Source organism: Cyprinodon tularosa, unplaced genomic scaffold, assembly GCF_016077235.1.
Source record: "Cyprinodon tularosa strain WSP-4 unplaced genomic scaffold, ASM1607723v1 ctg108, whole genome shotgun sequence".
NCBI classification, from domain to species: domain Eukaryota; kingdom Metazoa; phylum Chordata; class Actinopteri; order Cyprinodontiformes; family Cyprinodontidae; genus Cyprinodon; species Cyprinodon tularosa.
In genome coordinates this window covers 111,474-129,800 of record NW_024037871.1, presented here as the reverse complement: position 1 = coordinate 129,800, position 18,327 = coordinate 111,474, and the positions used below count along the sequence as shown (strand labels likewise).

The window sequence follows — 18,327 nt, the reverse complement described above, 5'->3', positions numbered from 1 at the left end:
TTCGTTATTTATAATTACATAGGAGCGGGTCTCGCAGCCATGGAGGCAGACATCTTTGCACTACGGCAGCGCAAAGCCAACAAACTAGCGATTGCGAGATTGCCCATTACGCTCGAAAGTAACTACGGCAAGTTGAGAGAGATTAACTGAGACGGTACTGAACAGTAGATGGCAGTATTATGCCTGAGAAGCGTTTAGTCTGCCTGAAACCAAAGAAGAAGAAGAAGCAGGTATACGGCGCTTCAGTAACAAGAAAGGTGAACAAGGCGGCAGGCGTGAGTGACTTTGCAAACTGTTTGGCACTGTGTGGCCAAACATCAGACGAATGGAGGATCATGCCTACTCTGTATCACAACGAAAAGCGGCGGACACCGAACCCCCGTCATCTAAGAAGCGGAAACACGACGAGAATAAACGCAAGCGCGACAAGAAACGACAAAAAACACTGATCAACATTGGCACGGCATTTACACGATGGAAGTCACTGATGGAGGAAAAAGGTTTTCAAAGTGACGCTCAAGTTGCCAGTTTTCTGTTGGACAGGTAATTAATCCTACACACACAATTGTCTTTTTATACACGTAATACCCCACCCCCACATCCCGTTTCAACCAAACTATTGTCAAGATGTCAGGTAGCATTACCTAGATAAGGCCACAGCTTCATAAAATTACCACAGCTGATAGTGGCGTGTGTGAGTGTGAGAGAGAAAGATATATGAAGCTGCATATTAGCGAGCTACGGATATATACCTCGGTTACTTCTCTCCGGCTCCTTTGGAGATCTTCAAGCCTTTCCTCCTCTCCTCTAGTCACCCCTCTAGGCACCTCTCCCTCGCCTGGCCCTAGCTGCACGCCCACCCCGGCCTCTCTGCCCTCTTCCTCTCCCTCTTCCTCGCCTTGTAACCCCCGTGCCACAAACATGACTTGGACTCTGTAAACGGGGAATATATATTCTTCCAGCGAACACAATCTCGCTGTTAAACTAATGACTACAATTACTTCGTCTGTTTATATCACCATGCAAAGCAGCTCACCAAAACGTCACAACGATGTAGAAAAAATAACGGGTATATTTATTATCTTAATTCTACATGAAATCTATACCCTACACAGACTAATGAAATTATCTATGTAAACAAACCTCATCACTTGAGAAGGTAGGTGATGCGGACGTCGTGGAAGACATTTTGTCCCGTAACGCTCGCCGTACTGTTGGGGGGGAGAAGCGGTGGGGGGGAGATGTTCATGTTGCTGCAATCTGCAGTCTGGACGTTAGATGTGGCTGAAAATTACACACTGTAGCTTTAAGCAAAAATGTTTTTTGTTTTTTTACAATTTCAGTCTAATTATTGCTATAAGTGGGTCGCTCTGTCAGCTAAAGGCAAGTTTTAGAGTCTCTATACTCCAGTTAATAATTAATCAATTAGTTAATTAGTTGACCATTATTTCAATAATCAATTAATCACGATTAATCCGATTAATTGTTTGAGACCTAGTTTTGCTTCAGATTCAGCCATTCAGGATAAATTGTAGGTTTAGCCTAGAGGTTATCAGAAGAAAATGACTGTTAACTAATCTTATATGCTAGCATATAAAAGGACTTTGGATTAGCATTAGACTGCAGATAAGAGCACCAGGTATCAGCTGCAGTGAGGAAACCAACATGTTTCAGTAAATGTGAACACAGGAAAGTCCACAGCAAATAATTGGTTCTGACCAAGACTAAATATATATATATATATTTAGAAATGCCAACTAACGTATCTTGTCTTAAGAGTTAATTTCTTATTTTAAGCATCAAACTAGTACAATATCATTTTAATTCAAGAGATCTTGTCTAGTGAAATTATTTTTCTGCATGGACAGATCATTGCAGTTGTTTTCAGTATCTTTTCCCATAATGTCGTTTCACTTCTTTGCAGTGTAGAGTCCAACAGCGAGACAACGTGTGTACCTAATGTTCTCCTGATGACTGTATTGGTGTTATTGTTCAGTCAAAGCACAGCTGGCAGGAGTGTTTTTTTTTGGGGGGGGGGGGCTTGGCCAGCGTGGGACTTTTTCAGAGGGTTTACTAGAAATGATGCAGGAGATTTCTCTATACTACATCAAACAGGCTAACACTGTTGTGTAAGCCTTGAGTCAGAATGGGCACAATCCAAGGCTGCACGTCCACACTGTGTCTTCTGTTTACGTCATGGAAGCCCCTGCAGTTGCTCACTGCTGGCATCAGTCTCACTAACAAATAGTTCTCCATGTTTAACCCTTCCAGTCATCCCCTTGGCATTGAGGGGGACTCCTGTCTCTTTATAAGCAGAAAGACATCCATCTGAAAGCTAATATAGCTCCCATCACAACCATAGCTCATGGTAAGTAACAGCATTCTGTCAGTGATAGCACAAATGGGATTAGCACAAAGCCAACACAATTACCCATGATACATTGCCTTTTTAGGCAGCTCTACACACAACATTAATAATAATCCCTATTTTTTAACCATTCTTCTGCTGTTGAGTTTTCCATACTGTAACTCTGTACAGTGTGTAACTCGTGAAGTTTTCACACACAGCAGCATAAATATATTGGTTTGTTTATTTTTATTTTGAAAATATTGAAAGACATTAGCAAACACATTTGGTTAACTTTTTTTATATTTTATTTTGCCAACTCTGTTGTGGAGAGTACCTTCACCTGTTTGAAGCCAAAGGACTGTCGCTGGTACACTCAATCCCAGATTGAATGATTGATAAATTGGGATGTACCATCTGGAGTTCCACTATGGGGGAAGACCAGGGAGTTCAAATTTAAATATGCTGCATAATATTTTCATTTATTTGCTTTTGTTATTTGCTCATTTTGTTAATTTTATTTAGTTAATATTACTTTAAGTTTAATCCTTAAGCTAACCTTTCAGTTATTTTTGTTACATTTGTATAGATGTTCTCTTTCCTTCTTCCTCAGTGTGTTGGTCTGGTCTAATCAGCCAGTATTAAAGTCCCTTTTGTTTGCTGTGTGTCTTGTCAATTTGTTTGTGCGGTCAGTTTGTTATGGAGGGCCAACTCTGCCATATTTAAAAATAAATACAGAAATAAATAAATGCTCAGTAAATAAATAAGTATACAATTAATTGCCCCAAAAATACAATAAACTAATAAATGTAGGTAGAAATTTAATTATACAGTGAGACATAAATGTATGAATCTCTTTTAATTAGCTTCTTTATTTATTTGCCTTTGTAATAATTAACTTATCTATTTATTGTCCCTTATAATCTTCAACTCTATTTATTTATTATCTTTTTTTTAAGTATTTATTTATGTGCATGATATAATATTTTTATCTGTTTTATTCTTCTTTTATTTTTTACTCTATATTTTTCTTCAATGCTATTTATTTCTGCCTGTCGTTTTTACGTTTCTGTATGCATTTTGGCCTCATTTACGTATTGAGGCCGAAACCATTAAAAAACCATTAAAAAATTATTTTTTTTATGGTTAACCTTGATATTTTTTGCCTTGAGTTAGTCTCTTCATTTGACCTCCAGCTCAGACCCTCACAAACTTTTTGCACCATTTATTCTATTTTTACAGTTGTTTAGATCTAAAAGACAGATTCAGATTTATTTCACATTATAGCTGCCTTTTTAGAAAGTTTTTATGTTAAAGTTTCTGCCCAAAGTATTCATACATCTTGAACTGTTTCTCAGTGGCTTTACACCTCAACCACTATATATCTAAATGCAAATTATTTAATCCATCAATACAGAAAGGTTAGTAATATTGGTCTCAGTGCTCTCTAACAAACATCCAAAAGCAAACTGGATACACTGGATTTTATCTAGAGGTATTATTTATTTATTTTGGTTTAAAGGCTATTTTATGTGACCTTTGGTTGAGATTATTCCCTTTTTTTCAATGGAACACATTATTTTCTAAAATTCCCAGTCTTTTTATTCATTTTGTAAGTAAAAAAAAAAAAAAAAAATAGCAAGAAAGGAAGGAAGGAACAAATGAACTGCAAATGGAAATAAAGAATGAGAGGTAGGGTGGAGGCAGGGAATACAGGAAGGAAACAAGAAAGTATTATTGGAAGACACTGAAGCCTGAAAATACAACTATATTCACTTTTTTATTTAAAACTGAATATTCCTACATCAAAATTGCATGCTTGTTCAGACTTTAACAGACTTTGTCTGATGGAAAAGAAAATAACCTACTTATGGTAGTCGAATAAAAAAAAACAAAAAACAACCAAGTTTATTTTAGTGCAATAAATGATATCAGCCTGACTCTCCTCCTTATCGACCTAAATGCTATAAACTTACATCAGGATCCAGCTCGTCTAATTCGTCCTCTAACCGCTGCAGCTCCTCTTCCGAGAGCTTTTGTAGCAGTTCATCCTCGTCTATGTCCCTGTACTTGTCCATCTCCTTCTTTAACAACGACATGATGAACTGCAACCCTGAAAAAAAAAAAAAAAATCCCTTGTGTGAAAATCCAATCAATAGAAAACAGGTTTAAACAATGGAAAATTTTGGACATATTTATCTAAAAAGTAACTAATAATATATTTGAAAAAGCACATTAACCCTGCATCCAATGCAATTAACCTGGAGAATCTTGATTCCATTTCAAGATATCTAAAATGATTTAAAAAAATAGCAAAGAGATCAGAGACAAAAAAAAAACAAAAAAGAAATACTGGGCCCTCTGAAAGATTAGAGAAAAGCCATAATTGCACAGCAGGATGCAATACTCTAGCAAAGAGATAATTAATATATTGAATTAGCAACAATAGGTGTTAATGTTACTGATTATATCACCTTGATGATCCCCAATTCAGAGGTACAATGATAATGGCAGCCAACTGTTCAAGTTTTCTCAGGGATTCCAACGCAGCTGAAACAGAGAGAAACATGAGTGAGGAAAGATTTAACGTTCTCAGAGTTAGACAGCTGCTTGGATTTAGTGGATTTCTCCCTTTTTATTTTTAAAATTCATAAACAAAAATTATTTATGCAGAATAGAATCAATGGAGTAGCCAATGCTGCATTCATCAAAACTAATAGTTTTCATATACATTTAGTTTTCACTTATAAAGTGATAGTTTCCTACTTTTTAACTGGTTAAAACCTTATAAACGTTTGATATCTGATCAGCAACAGATTAATCTGGGATTCCTCTTTACATGTAGCTCTAGTTTAGTTGGTTTTGGAGGCTGAAAAAGTCCAACAAAGACTGCTATAGCTGCACAACTACTTGAATTTTAAAACTTATATTGGTTTAGACCCTGGGTCTGCAACCTGTGGCTGTGGAGCCCTATGGGACTCTTTGGCTCTCCCACAGTGGCTCTATATACATTGGGTCAATTGTGATAAAGAATCACCTAATGTTACAGACATTAAAGCAAATTCTGTTTTTTAAAGTAAATTCTTACATTTAATTTCTAGATTTTTTCCATAGGGTTATACACTATGCTCTTTTAACTTTATTTACCACAAATATCAACATCAACAAAGCAGCAGCAAAATGCTTCTATTCTCTATTAGTTGTATTGTTTCAGGTGTTGGCTCTTTTTTGCCAATATAGGGGGATTGATGTCCCAGAGCTAGAAAATAGCCCAATAGATCTGCATTCAGAAGGACACCATTATGGTCTTGGTGTTGTTTTTGATCAGAACCTGTCATTTAAATCCCATATCAAAGAGGTTTCTAGAATTTCCTTCTTTCATCTGTGAAATATTACAAAAATTAGAGATATCCTGTCCAGGGGTGATGCTGAGAAACTAGTCCATGCATTTACTACTTTAAGGCTGGACTATTGTAATTCTTTACTATCAGGAATCTGATAGTACTATCTCCTATCCTAGCTTGTCTTGATTGGCTTTATGCTAAATCCAGAACAGAATTTAAAATCCTCCTTCTCACATATAAAGCCTTAAATGGCCAAGCTCCATCTTATATCAGAGACATATTTGTTCCTTATGTTCCTAACAGAGCACTTTGCTCTCAATCTGCAGGTTTACTAGTGGTTCCTAGAAGTTCTAAAAGTAAAAAGGGAGGCAGATCTTTTAGTTATCAGGCTCCTCTCCTGCGGAACCAACTACCAGTTTTAGTCCGTGAGGCAGACACCCAGTCTACTTTTAAGGCTAGGCTTAAAACTTTCCTTTTTGATAAAGCTTACCGTTAGAGTGGCTCAGGTTATCCTGAGCTATCTCTATAGTTATGCTGCTATAGGTTTAGACTTCTGGAGGACATAGGGACCCCCATTTCATCATTCTGCTTCATTCTATCTCTATTCTCTTACTCTGCAGAAACTGTTACCTGTAGTTCAAACTCTAACATTATGCTCTCTCTGCTTTTTCTCATAGTAGCTTTGCCTCGTCTGTTCCTGTTTGGCTGTGACTCCATCCTAGAGAGATGTTTGAGATTGGCCTGTTTTACGGTGTAGTCCTGTTTCTCTGACTGTGACTATCTGGATGTGCTCTCTTCATCCTCTGACATGGGAGCTGGCTCAGAGCTTGTCTGCCTGGCTGTGTGTTTCCTGGATGGGGCCACGTTTTACAGTTGTTTTTTGTGTCTCTGCTTCTGTCTCCTTAAAACCCAGTCGGCCTCTGAAGATGGCCGCTCACCCTGAGCCTGGTTCTGCTGATGGTTTCTTCCTGTTAATAGGGAGTTTTTCCTCTCCACTATCGCTACAAGCATGCTTAGTGTGAGGGATTGCATTTGAGTCAATGAGTCGATGCAATCAACTTGTTTTCCTTAGATAGAAAACTTTGTATCAATTGGACTGTATGATCTAGTGAACTGTAAAGTGCCTTCAGATGTGAATTAGCACTAAATAAATCAACTGAATTGAATTGCTTGTTCCCATAGGGGTTTTCTTTGTAATGATTTATTAAACTTTATTGCAAAGGATTTAGAGAATAAAATCATATGCAATGGAATCAGACACAGAGAAGGAGGTGAGAAAGGTAGAGGGGATAAGAATGAAGGCAAGAGAAAAAGAGAGATAGGAGTGAAAAAAAAAAATCCATTGTTGGTTCTTTAAAAAGGAACAAAATGTTGATTACACATTGCTAAAAAAAAAAGGAACCAGAAGCTGTCTTTTTGAATTATATCAGATTACATTTGGGGCTGTTAACATTTATTTCAGCTGGACTGACGGAGAAAATTTGGATCATAGTGAAAACAGATCCATGTTTTAAAAACCTTTCAATGGTTTCACATCTGCATTGCCTCATTACTTATCTTATTGACCTCAGCAAGCTTTCCATTTGAAAAACAAACTGACAACTGAACCTTTGGGCATTTTAGTTTAATAAATATTTATTTATATTTAATATTAAACAGATGCTTAAGACCGATTTAAGGTTTCTATCAGAAAGTGACTGAAAATGCTGGAATGTTCATTGCTGAAATGAACATTTAAATGATCACAGTGCCTCCTCCCTCCATTTAATGTTTAAATAACCATTGACCTCTCTGGACATGAGTGTTAAAGGTGAAAATGATGAACAGTTTATAAGTGTTTAGGGAACGACTAAGACACATACAGAAGTCAAAAGTTTAATTTGACAATTGCTACTTTCCACAAGCAATCATCTCCAACCTCCAGGCCCAACTTATGAGGTGCCCCCAGGGACATAAATCAGAATTAACTTGCATATACACATATTAAATTACACTCTTCCATATAATATACTGAAAACCTCACACAAACACTAGTAAAAAGCTCTCACATAAACTAGTGAAAACATTGACCTCTTATATAATCTACTCAAAAGCTCTCATACAAAGTAGTGAGAACTGTTCATATAAACTGGTGAAAAGCTTTACCTTTCATACACACTACTAGAAAGCTTTCATATACACTATTAAAAAGCTCTCATATACACTACTAGAACGCTCTCATATACACTATTAGAAAGCTCTCATATACACTATTAGAAAGCTCTCATATACACTATTAGAAAGCTCTCATATACACTATTAGAACGCTCTCATATACACTACTAGAACGCTCTCATATACACTATTAGAATGCTCTCATAAACACTATTAGAATGCTCTCATATACACTATTAGAACGCTCTCATATACACTATTAGAACGCTCTCATATACACTATTAGAACGCTCTCATATACACTATTAGAAAGCTCTCATATACACTATTAGAACGCTCTCATATACACTACTAGAACGCTCTCATATACACTATTAGAAAGCTCTCATATACACTATTAGAACGCTCTCATATACACTACTAGAACGCTCTCATATACACTATTAGAATGCTCTCATAAACACTATTAGAATGCTCTCATATACACTATTAGAACGCTCTCATATACACTATTAGAACGCTCTCAAACACTATTAGAACGCTCTCATATACACTATTAGAATGCTCTCATAAACACTATTAGAATGCTCTCATATACACTATTAGAACGCTCTCATATACACTATTAGAACACTCTCATATACACTATTAGAAAGCTCTCATATACACTATTAGAACACTCTCATATACACTATTAGAACGCTCTCATATACACTATTAGAACGCTCTCAAACACTATTAGAACGCTCTCATATACACTATTAGAATGCTCTCATAAACACTATTAGAAAGCTCTCATATACACTATTAGAAAGCTCTCATATACACTATTAGAACACTCTCATATACACTATTAGAAAGCTCTCATATACACTATTAGAACGCTCTCATATACACTATTAGAAAGCTCTCATATACACTACTAGAAAGCTCTCATATACACTATTAGAACACTCTCATACACACTATTAGAAAGCTAAAATATATGGTCCCCCTCCTTTAATTAATATTAAATAATTACACAGTTTAAGATTTGCAGCTAAATTAATTTGTTTCTATATTATGGAACTGCTATCAGGCACTTCCCATCATCTTATATCAGTAATAAAAAATTATAAATACCAATTTGGTATTTGGTGACTTGACTTTTATTTCTGTCAGGCTGAAGTGAAAAAACTTGGAAAGAGACTGATTCTCTTGGCGTTTAAAATAACAACACAAAACAGCATAAGAAAACCGCATTTATTTTTTTTATTTTACAATTTTGTAAACAACAGCGGCTGATTAAACTAAATGTCTCTACCTTGTATAATTTTACGACTTTTTATTTAACCAAGAAATGATCCGAAAGGCCTGGGAAATGATCAGATCCGCTTATGTGGCTGCAATGCGCGGCGCGCTCCCGACACAGGTGGAACAGATTTTCACATGGGAACAGAATTTCGCACAACACCGGAAAAGGATCTCTGTTGAAGCAAAAACATAAAAAATAAAGTCGAGTAATGCCCATGCTTCTGTGAGTTGTTTAGCGGATAGCTGAGCATGAATCAATAATTTTATTTGATACAATTTCGGCCGGAGATAGCACAAAATGTACGGAGCTAGCCAGAATGACCTCCGTTTAAAACAACTTCCGGTGTAATGACGGTCCTTCCTGTTTCACTGAAACGCCTTCCGTTTCAACTGAAACACCTTCCGTTTCAACTGAAATCCGCTAATAGCTTTTCAGTAGTGTGTATGAGAGCTTTCTAGTAGCGTGTATGAGAGCGTTCTAATAGTGTTTATGAGAGCGTTCTAGTAGTGTATATGAGAGCTTTCTAATAGTGTATATGAGAGCGTTCTAATAGTGTTTATGAGAGCTTTCTAATAGTGTATATGAGAGCATTCTAATAGTGTTTATGAGAGCTTTCTAATAGTGTATATGAGAGCGTTCTAATAGTGTTTATGAGAGCATTCTAATAGTGTATATGAGAGCGTTCTAATAGTGTTTATGAGAGCGTTCTAATAGTGTATATGAGAGCGTTCTAATAGTGTATATGAGAGCATTCTAATAGTGTTTATGAGAGCATTCTAATAGTGTATATGAGAGCGTTCTAGTAGTGTATATGAGAGCGTTCTAATAGTGTATATGAGAGCTTTCTTATAGTGTATATGAGAGCGTTCTAGTAGTGTATATGAGAGCGTTCTAATAGTGTATATGAGAGCTTTCTAATAGTGTATATGAGAGCTTTCTAATAGTGTATATGAGAGCGTTCTAGTAGTGTATATGAGAGCTTTTTAATAGTGTATATGAAAGCTTTCTAGTAGTGTGTATGAAAGGTAAAGCTTTTCACCAGTTTATATGAACAGTTCTCACTACTTTGTATGAGAGCTTTTGAGTAGATTATATAAGAGGTCAATGTTTTCACTAGTTTATGTGAGAGCTTTTTACTAGTGTTTGTGTGAGGTACACTATATTGCCAAAAGTATTTGCTCACCCATCCAAATTATTGGAATCAGGTGTTCCAATCACTTCCATGGCCACAGGTGTATAAATTCAAGCACCTAGGCATGCAGACTGTTTTTACAAACATTTGTGAAAGAATGGGTCGCTCTCAGGAGCTCAGTGAATTCCAGCGTGGAACTGTGATAGGATGCCACCTGTGCAACAAATCCAGTCGTGAAATTTCCTCGCTCCTAAATATTCCACAGTCAACTGTCAGCTGTATTATAAGAAAATGGAAGTGTTTGGGAACGACAGCAACTCAGCCACGAAGTGGTAGGCCACGTAAACTGACGGAGCGGGGTCAGCGGATGCTGACGCGCATAGTGCGAAGAGGTCGCCAACTTTCTGCAGAGTCAATCACTACAGACCTCCAAACTTCATGTGGCCTTCAGATTAGCTCAAGAACAGTGCGCAGAGAGCTTCATGGAATGGGTTTCCATGGTCGAGCAGCTGCATCCAAGCCATACATCACCAAGTGCAATGCAAAGCGTCGGATGCGGTGGTGTAAAGCACGCCGCCACTGGACTCTAGAGCAGTGGAGACGCGTTCTCTGGAGTGACGAATCGCGCTTCTCCATCTGGCAATCTGATGGACGGGTCTGGGTTTGGCGGTTGCCAGGAGAACGGTACTTGTCTGACTGCATTGTGCCAAGTGTAAAGTTTGGTGGAGGGGGGATTATGGTGTGGGGTTGTTTTTCAGGAGCTGGGCTTGGCCCCTTAGTTCCAGTGAAAGGAACTCTGAATGCTTCAGCATACCAAGACATTTTGGACAATTCCATGCTCCCAACTTTGTGGGAACAGTTTGGAGCTGGCCCCTTCCTCTTCCAACATGACTGTGCACCAGTGCACAAAGCAAGGTCCATAAAGACATGGATGACAGAGTCTGGTGTGGATGAACTTGACTGGCCTGCACAGAGTCCTGACCTCAACCCGATAGAACACCTTTGGGATGAATTAGAGCGGAGACTGAGAGCCAGGCCTTCTCGTCCAACATCAGTGTGCGACCTCACAAATGCGCTTCTGGAAGAATGGTCAAAAATTCCCATAAACACACTCCTAAACCTTGTGGACAGCCTTCCCAGAAGAGTTGAAGCTGTTCTAGCTGCAAAGGGTGGACCGACGTCATATTGAACCCTATGGATTAGGAACGGGATGTCACTTAAGCTCATATGTGAGTCAAGGCAGGTGAGCAAATACTTTTGGCAATATAGTGTATATTATATGGAAGAGTGTAATTTAATATGTGTATATGCAAGTTAATTCTGATTTATGTCCCTGGGGGCACCTCATACCAACTAATCTGAACTTGCAATAAATAGTGGTTAACTTGACTACTACTTCTTTTAACTAGAAAGAGATAACACACTCAATGAAATAGGTCTAACTTAGTTACCATTGCCAAATATCTCCATCACAACATATAGATGAAATAAATCAGTTAGACCCAAATCTGCTATTATGTTTGTCAGCGGGTGTTTTTCCATGCTTAGCAGAAGAATGGTCAAATGCAGCTTTAATATGTTCTTCTCTCTCTGAGAACAGTGACAGGACATGTTACCAAAACACAAGATCAAGAACTGGGCTGAAATCCAACTAAGAGCCTGCAAGTCTTTTGGAAGACACTGGCCTGCTCTGGTGACATCAAACAGACCCCTTGTCTGAGGCTCTACAAGCTCCAGCTTCAAAAAACACCATCACAGAAGCTAAAAACATAAATAGGTACCATGAAGATTTTAAACTGAAATAGACTGATAAATCTGAAACAATAACTTCTTTAAATTTAGCCTGTTTAATGGCACGTTATTTTTTTTCTTTTCTTGAAATCCAGATGTTTCAATAAAACTGCAAGGCAAGAGAGAAAAATATTTTGCTCAACTTTTAGCAGGAAAAAAAAATTCACATATTTATTTAAGACTGCTTACAAAAAAAATAAATAAAAAACCTTCAGTGTTAGAAAACGTTAAATTCAAATAAAAATGAAAAGGAGAAAACAATGAAACGAGATCAGTTAGCTGACAAATTAATTCTAAATGTTTTTTGCAACTTAGGCATCAGTCCTCAGTGCAGCCCGGTGATTAAATGGAGACAAGCACTTAAAGGTATAGAGGACGATATTTTATTTCCGGGTGGATCATCTAAATAAGTAGCCTGAGGTAGTCCTACTCAATTCTAGTCAGAATATGAGTCTGATACTGCTCCATAGAGCTGTGATTATGGGGCGTGTTTTGAACGAACCAGGAAAAAAAATGCCTCTGCACTCAATTGGATAGACCTACAACCAATAAGAGCAACGGAGTGCGTGACGTATCTTAAGCGAGGCATAGTTGTTGTCCACAAAAATCAAAGCGTGCAGTTTCACGCCTAGAATAAGAAGATGAGACTTGATCGCGTTTCTCTGTTCCTCTTTTAAAATGAATTTGCTGTCGATATCTTCTAGAACAGACCTAATAGCAGAATCTACTCACCCAAACTCTCTAGCGGCAGCCATTATTGTTGTCACCCAAGCGCGCATTGGTCACGTGGTTGATAACGTTACTCTTGATCATCTGTCCATCATCGTATAAAGCCCGCCCTGACAATTTGATTGGATCGCCTGACAGTGGGCTTTAATACTCGCGCTACTATGGAGCAGAGCCAGACCGAACTTCCCCGAACTCAAACCTTGTGGGCGGGACTAAGTTCGGACTGGCACCCAGGCTACTAAATAAGTGGTCCTAATTGTCAATCATTCTGGTGATGTGTTTACTAAGGCTGTCCTACGTGCACTTCCTGTTGGGCTATTTTTTCAGTGCATGCACTGTTTCAGGCGTATATCTAAGGTGAGCTACGGTTTCAGACAGTTATTGAAGCTCACCTTTTTCACCACGGTCTACGAAGTGTATGATAAGAAAAGTGTTAGAAGAGGCAGATATATCCCAGAATGCTTTGAACAGAGATCTCTCCTCGCAAAGCATTATGGGACTTCATTATGGGACCCAACAGCAGCAACTAATTACAACGATGGCGCAGGAACAACACAATGGACCAACGAGGAAGTGATCATCTGTCTGAATAGTCAGTTAACTGAGTTCACTATAAAGTCCACTATATAGTCACTGCTCTATAAAGTGATTGAGGGATTTAGGAGTTAGGGCAGATGTTCGGGCACAGTTAGCGTGTATGAGCTATGGGAACAGCAACTTTTAAACAGAGCGTGCACGAGGAAAATAATAATTCACTTCTCTTTAACAAGTGCCTCTCATGTCCCTTAAGGATCAAGCTAACAAAAACTAAATGGAGCAAAGCTTTACAGTTGTGGTTTGCACCACAGCGGTGCATCGCCAATGCAGTGGCAAAGGCCACCCTGGGCAATGCCCTGGCCACCCCACTGGCCAGTGTAAACTGTAGTAGGATCAGTTTATCATTTCATCCCATTATGCACAGCCAGTGACGTAACATAAAAAATCACACAATACACCAAAATATGAGTACGGTAGGTGTTTACTTAAGTCTTTATGTTTTCTACAGGCAGGTTTACCACAATAGTAGATTCAAACCCTGAAATTATGACTTTTAGGTTCAGTGTGCCACTCCAAGATTTTTAGTGGCCCCGTCTGGCCCCCCCTATGAAACATTTCTGGAGGCACCACTGCACCACAGAGGGGCAAAGCAGCTGGTTACGACTTTGGTTCCTCCATACAGCCACCTGATGGACAGGAGGTGTCGAGCAGCTTATTGATAGAACGTACGCCTATTTTAATACACATTTCCACTGCGTTTCAGTGCAGGGCTTCCCAAAGCAGGAGTTGGGACAGCAATGGCGGTTGCAAGATGAAATAAGTAGATGTAACATTTAACTAATACGTATTTAGAATTTGACTAATTTATTTTATTTATAATTATACTAATACATTTTAAAGTGCACCATTTCCATCAGATTATTAAAGAATACATTTAAAATGTATTAAATAAGGAAATGTAGCTTTAAAAATGGTATTTGCAAGTTAATAGAATTACTTAGATTTTTATATGTAAATGTGGAAAAAATTATTCTATGTAATTTTAGAGCATACAGTTTGCTGCATAGTTAGTTTGGGGTCACAGATTAAAGTAAATGGAAACCCCTGCTTTAGAGCAATGGAAACAGAAAGCATCAATATTACTGGGAGACATAATCCCTGACATTTTCAATCAGCTGCGACAGGGCATAGGCTAGTTAAGGGCCCAAGGGCAATTAGGGGTCCCTAACAGCACCTCTTGGGTTTTGTTTTGTTTTTTATTTTTTGTTTGTTTGTTAGTTTGCAAGAATTTCCTTACAAATATAGCAAAGAAAACCAACTTTAACAATGAATATATGCCTTTTTTTACACACATATGGGAAAAAAATTTTTACACATGAAAAAAAAAAGAAAATATACAGGTTTTAGGGCCAGATTGACGCACAGATGAGGAAGTGTAAAGTTCCCAAAGGCAAGCTTTTATCTGGAGAACAGTCTGGTAGTGGTGAGAGCACATTGGCTTCAGAGATGGAAACCTTGAATAGATCCTAAAGCACGGATGACCTAATTTAGTCACTTACCTCCCTCAAAATGAGATCTCAGTTCTACCCAAATCTTTGCGTAGCTCCGAGGATGGCCTGCACCCTCCCTGAGACTGCCGGATCTGCCGAGTTTTTTTCAAACTCAAATTAATTAAGAACAATCTGAACACTCTCATGAAAGAAAATGGCTGTGTGGGCTGGCAGTCATTTATATAAATAAAGTTGTCTGTCAGACTTCTTACAGTGATGCTTTCAGTGACTTTCCAAACAGGCTTTAGATAAGGAATATTGTATCGACAAAGAATAGTGAGATGTAACAAATTCATATGGGTAAAAGTAGTTGGTTTCTGTTCAAACCTGTTCCAGAAAGGGCCGTGTGGCTGCAGGTTTTCTTTTCAACTAAGCAATAGCACACCAGACTCTAGTCATGTCATCAAGGGAATCCAATCTGCACATGGTGACTTGATGATATGAATTAAGTCTGGTGTTTTATTGTTTGGTTGGAAAACCTGCAGCCACACGGCCCTTACTAGTACAACTTTGACACCTGTGGCCTAGGGGGTTAGATCAGAGTGTTTGTGCTCTGAGAAGGTTGCAAGTACACGGTTTGATCCCCACAGCCTCCACTCTGGGTTCCTGAGCAGTGACCCCTGACCCCACACTGCTCCATGGGCGCCGCACAACGGCAGCCCACTGCTCCCCAAATGGATGGGTTAAATGCAGAGGCAAATTTCTTCAGTGTGCGATCAATGACATTTGATTCATATTATTATTTAAATATTTGTATGTTTAAGAGCCAATCATTTAATTTTACATTTTATTTCATCTTCTATTTAGTTTACTTTCTTTCAATTATTTAAGAACATGACGGTTCTTAATTATTTTAAGTAATCAAAGCGATGTTATTTGATGTTCTTGCACTACATGTTATTTTACACATTGCAGTTTTAAAAAAAAGTATAAACCACATGACATGACATCTTGATCAAACTCAGTAAAGCATACAAGGCTGCAATGGGTTTATAGAAGGTGTGTGAGTGATCTGATCATCTGACTGTTGTTTGCAGTAACGGACATTATTAGTACACATAAAGGGCCCCAAAATAAAATTTTATTTAAGGCCCCTGTAGGCTTGGGTCGGCGCTGCAGTTATTATAGGACTTTTGGTGGATTAGGGACTTAGATTTCAGCCAAGCAGTTGTAGATTTGAATAACTATTTTTTTTGATACAACAGTTCTTTAAATCAACCCACTTTGTGAAATGCACTAACCCTGAGATTTATATTAGCATCGTGCTCGACAAAGTATGATTTCTTAGGCCTGAAAGCCTAATTTTTACTTTGCCAGACATAATTTCTGTATTTCTTTTTTTGTAGAAGTAGCTGTTGCATTAGGCAAAGCGTTGCTCCAAGAAGTCTTCAGAGCGTCTACATAAGCATTTGAGTTAAGCTTGAATGTGTTTATTTTACAGCAGAAGCTCTTCTTGAAGCTCTCGGTGCATGCTTATTTAAAAGTAGATATTTTGCGGAACTAAAATGTTTGAGAAGTTTCCAGCTGACATCAGACTAGAGTCTGGGAAGCTTCTCTTCCTATAACTAATTACATTTAATTTGAAGGTGACATATCAGCTGGCTGAACCTTGGGTATTTCAAAGCAATAATGATCCAAAGCAAAGGATATATGGTTTTGCATGACGACTTTCAGCTTCTAGAATGTATCTGACCAAAACCATTCTGAAAATTTGCTAAATCTGCTTGAATTTGAATCAAGCGTTTCTGTAGTAAACATTTAACATGTGTGCAGATTCTCTGCAACTTAATGGCACATTTGAGCAAATATTAAGGAAGGTTTAATTAATAAAGAACTACTGTATTCGTATAATTTTTTTCTATTGTTATTTAGAAAAGATCACCATTAAATTCAGACTGTAACACACAGTGTTATAAACCAATTTTGTTATATCATCTTTAAATAGCAGAAAAGAACAGTTCAATTCCATAAGTAAGATTCAAGAACTGTTTTGCTCAGTCAGACATTAAAGTATTACAGACTTTTACTTGCTCAGTACATCCTGAGATTCATGTCAATCCCTTCTGATGAAAAAAAAAAAAAAAAAAAAAAAAAAATAATATATATATATATATATATATATATATATATATATATATATATATATATATATATATATATATATATATATATATATATATATATATATATATAAAAAGACCATTAAATGTTCTGGACAACTAGAGTTCACCAACCAAAATGTTCATTTAACATAATTAAGGAGCAACTTTATATATGCAAGCACAGCCATGACTTCAGCTGTTGAATAGTACAGATTTCTGAAATGACTCTGTAGAAAACAGCTGAGGGACAACTGGTCTGCTTTTTTCAGCCACATGTCATAACAAATGCATTAGATACACAACTTTTGTAACTTTTGCATTGAGGCATCCACTTCAGACACAAACCTGGCATTAAAAAGGAATAGAAATCAGCACATAACTTTTGTATGAAACCAAAAGAAATAAACTACTTTTTTTCTGACAAGTTTTGTCCATTTTGGGGACAGTCATGAGCTCTTAGAGCCTCCATGGACTTGAATGCTTTCCCCAGGGGCCAAAGGGTCATAGTATGATCAAGGTTACCTTACTTCACTGTGTCTGTGCTTAGTTTCCTTTTCAAATACAAATAGTATGATTATTCTTTAGATAAAAAAAAACTCAACATGAGAGGAGTCGGAAGTAAAAGGTTACTTATTTTCCTCTGTAGTCTATTAAAGAAATTAAAAAGGGAAACCATGGCTGCTCATTCAATTTGTTGTGGAGAGATAAAGTTTATTCCTATATAAAACAAACCTCTCAATCGAAAAATAACTATCCTACTTTTACCACTAATTTCCAAGCAGCTCTCTTGAAGACCTGCTACTTTAATCATGTCCAACATGCAAAATCAGCCCCATTCCTTTAGAAAAGCATCTTTTCTTATCTGACTGCTTCACCGCCAGCAGACAGAAACTTTTGCATTAATTTACGTACCTCCTCCGCCGCTATTAATAGCCGGTCGGCTCTGCTGGATGACAGCTACGAATACTTTGACCAGATATGGTTTCCCTTTGGAGTCACAGAAAGCTGCGCACGGTGCCAAGCGCACAAACCCGAAATAAGAAAAAGCCGCTCCGCTACAAGGAACCGGCCATGAGCCGCCGACTGATGGTACAGATTTCAGCTCCTGGCGTCTCCTCTCCAGTCTTTGCTCTGGTCTTGGTGGGTTTGCGGAAAACTGGATCTAATCTCCCTAAAACGGCAAAGTCAACTCAAGGGAGAGATGATCCTCCTCCTCTTCCTCCCCCAACACGCGCCTGCCCTGTCACTCTAGTGATGTCACAGAGGCGCTGCTTCCATTATCGGACAGGGCTTTGCTTTGCGTCACCTAATCTACTGCCTGCTCATGCACAAAATTACTTTTATACT

At 37.9% G+C, this 18,327-nt stretch overlaps 1 protein-coding gene across 2 annotated transcripts in view; it reads right to left on the bottom strand.

Moving 5' to 3' along the window:
- tmod1 (tropomodulin 1) overlaps positions 1-18,210 on the bottom strand; it is a 34,222-nt gene extending 16,012 nt beyond the window's left edge. Inside the window, exons 1-3 of one of the 2 annotated variants that reach the window (XM_038290733.1) lie at positions 17,893-18,210; positions 4,822-4,897; positions 4,324-4,460 (exon numbers count right to left, since the gene is read on the bottom strand). In XM_038290733.1, coding sequence (XP_038146661.1) covers positions 4,324-4,446 — 123 coding nt within the window. In that variant the 5' untranslated portion in view covers positions 4,447-4,460; positions 4,822-4,897; positions 17,893-18,210. The remainder of the gene's footprint in view (positions 1-4,323; positions 4,461-4,821; positions 4,898-17,892) is intronic. The other variant, XM_038290741.1, reaches the window with a different exon arrangement.
- Positions 18,211-18,327: the final 117 nt, after the last annotated feature.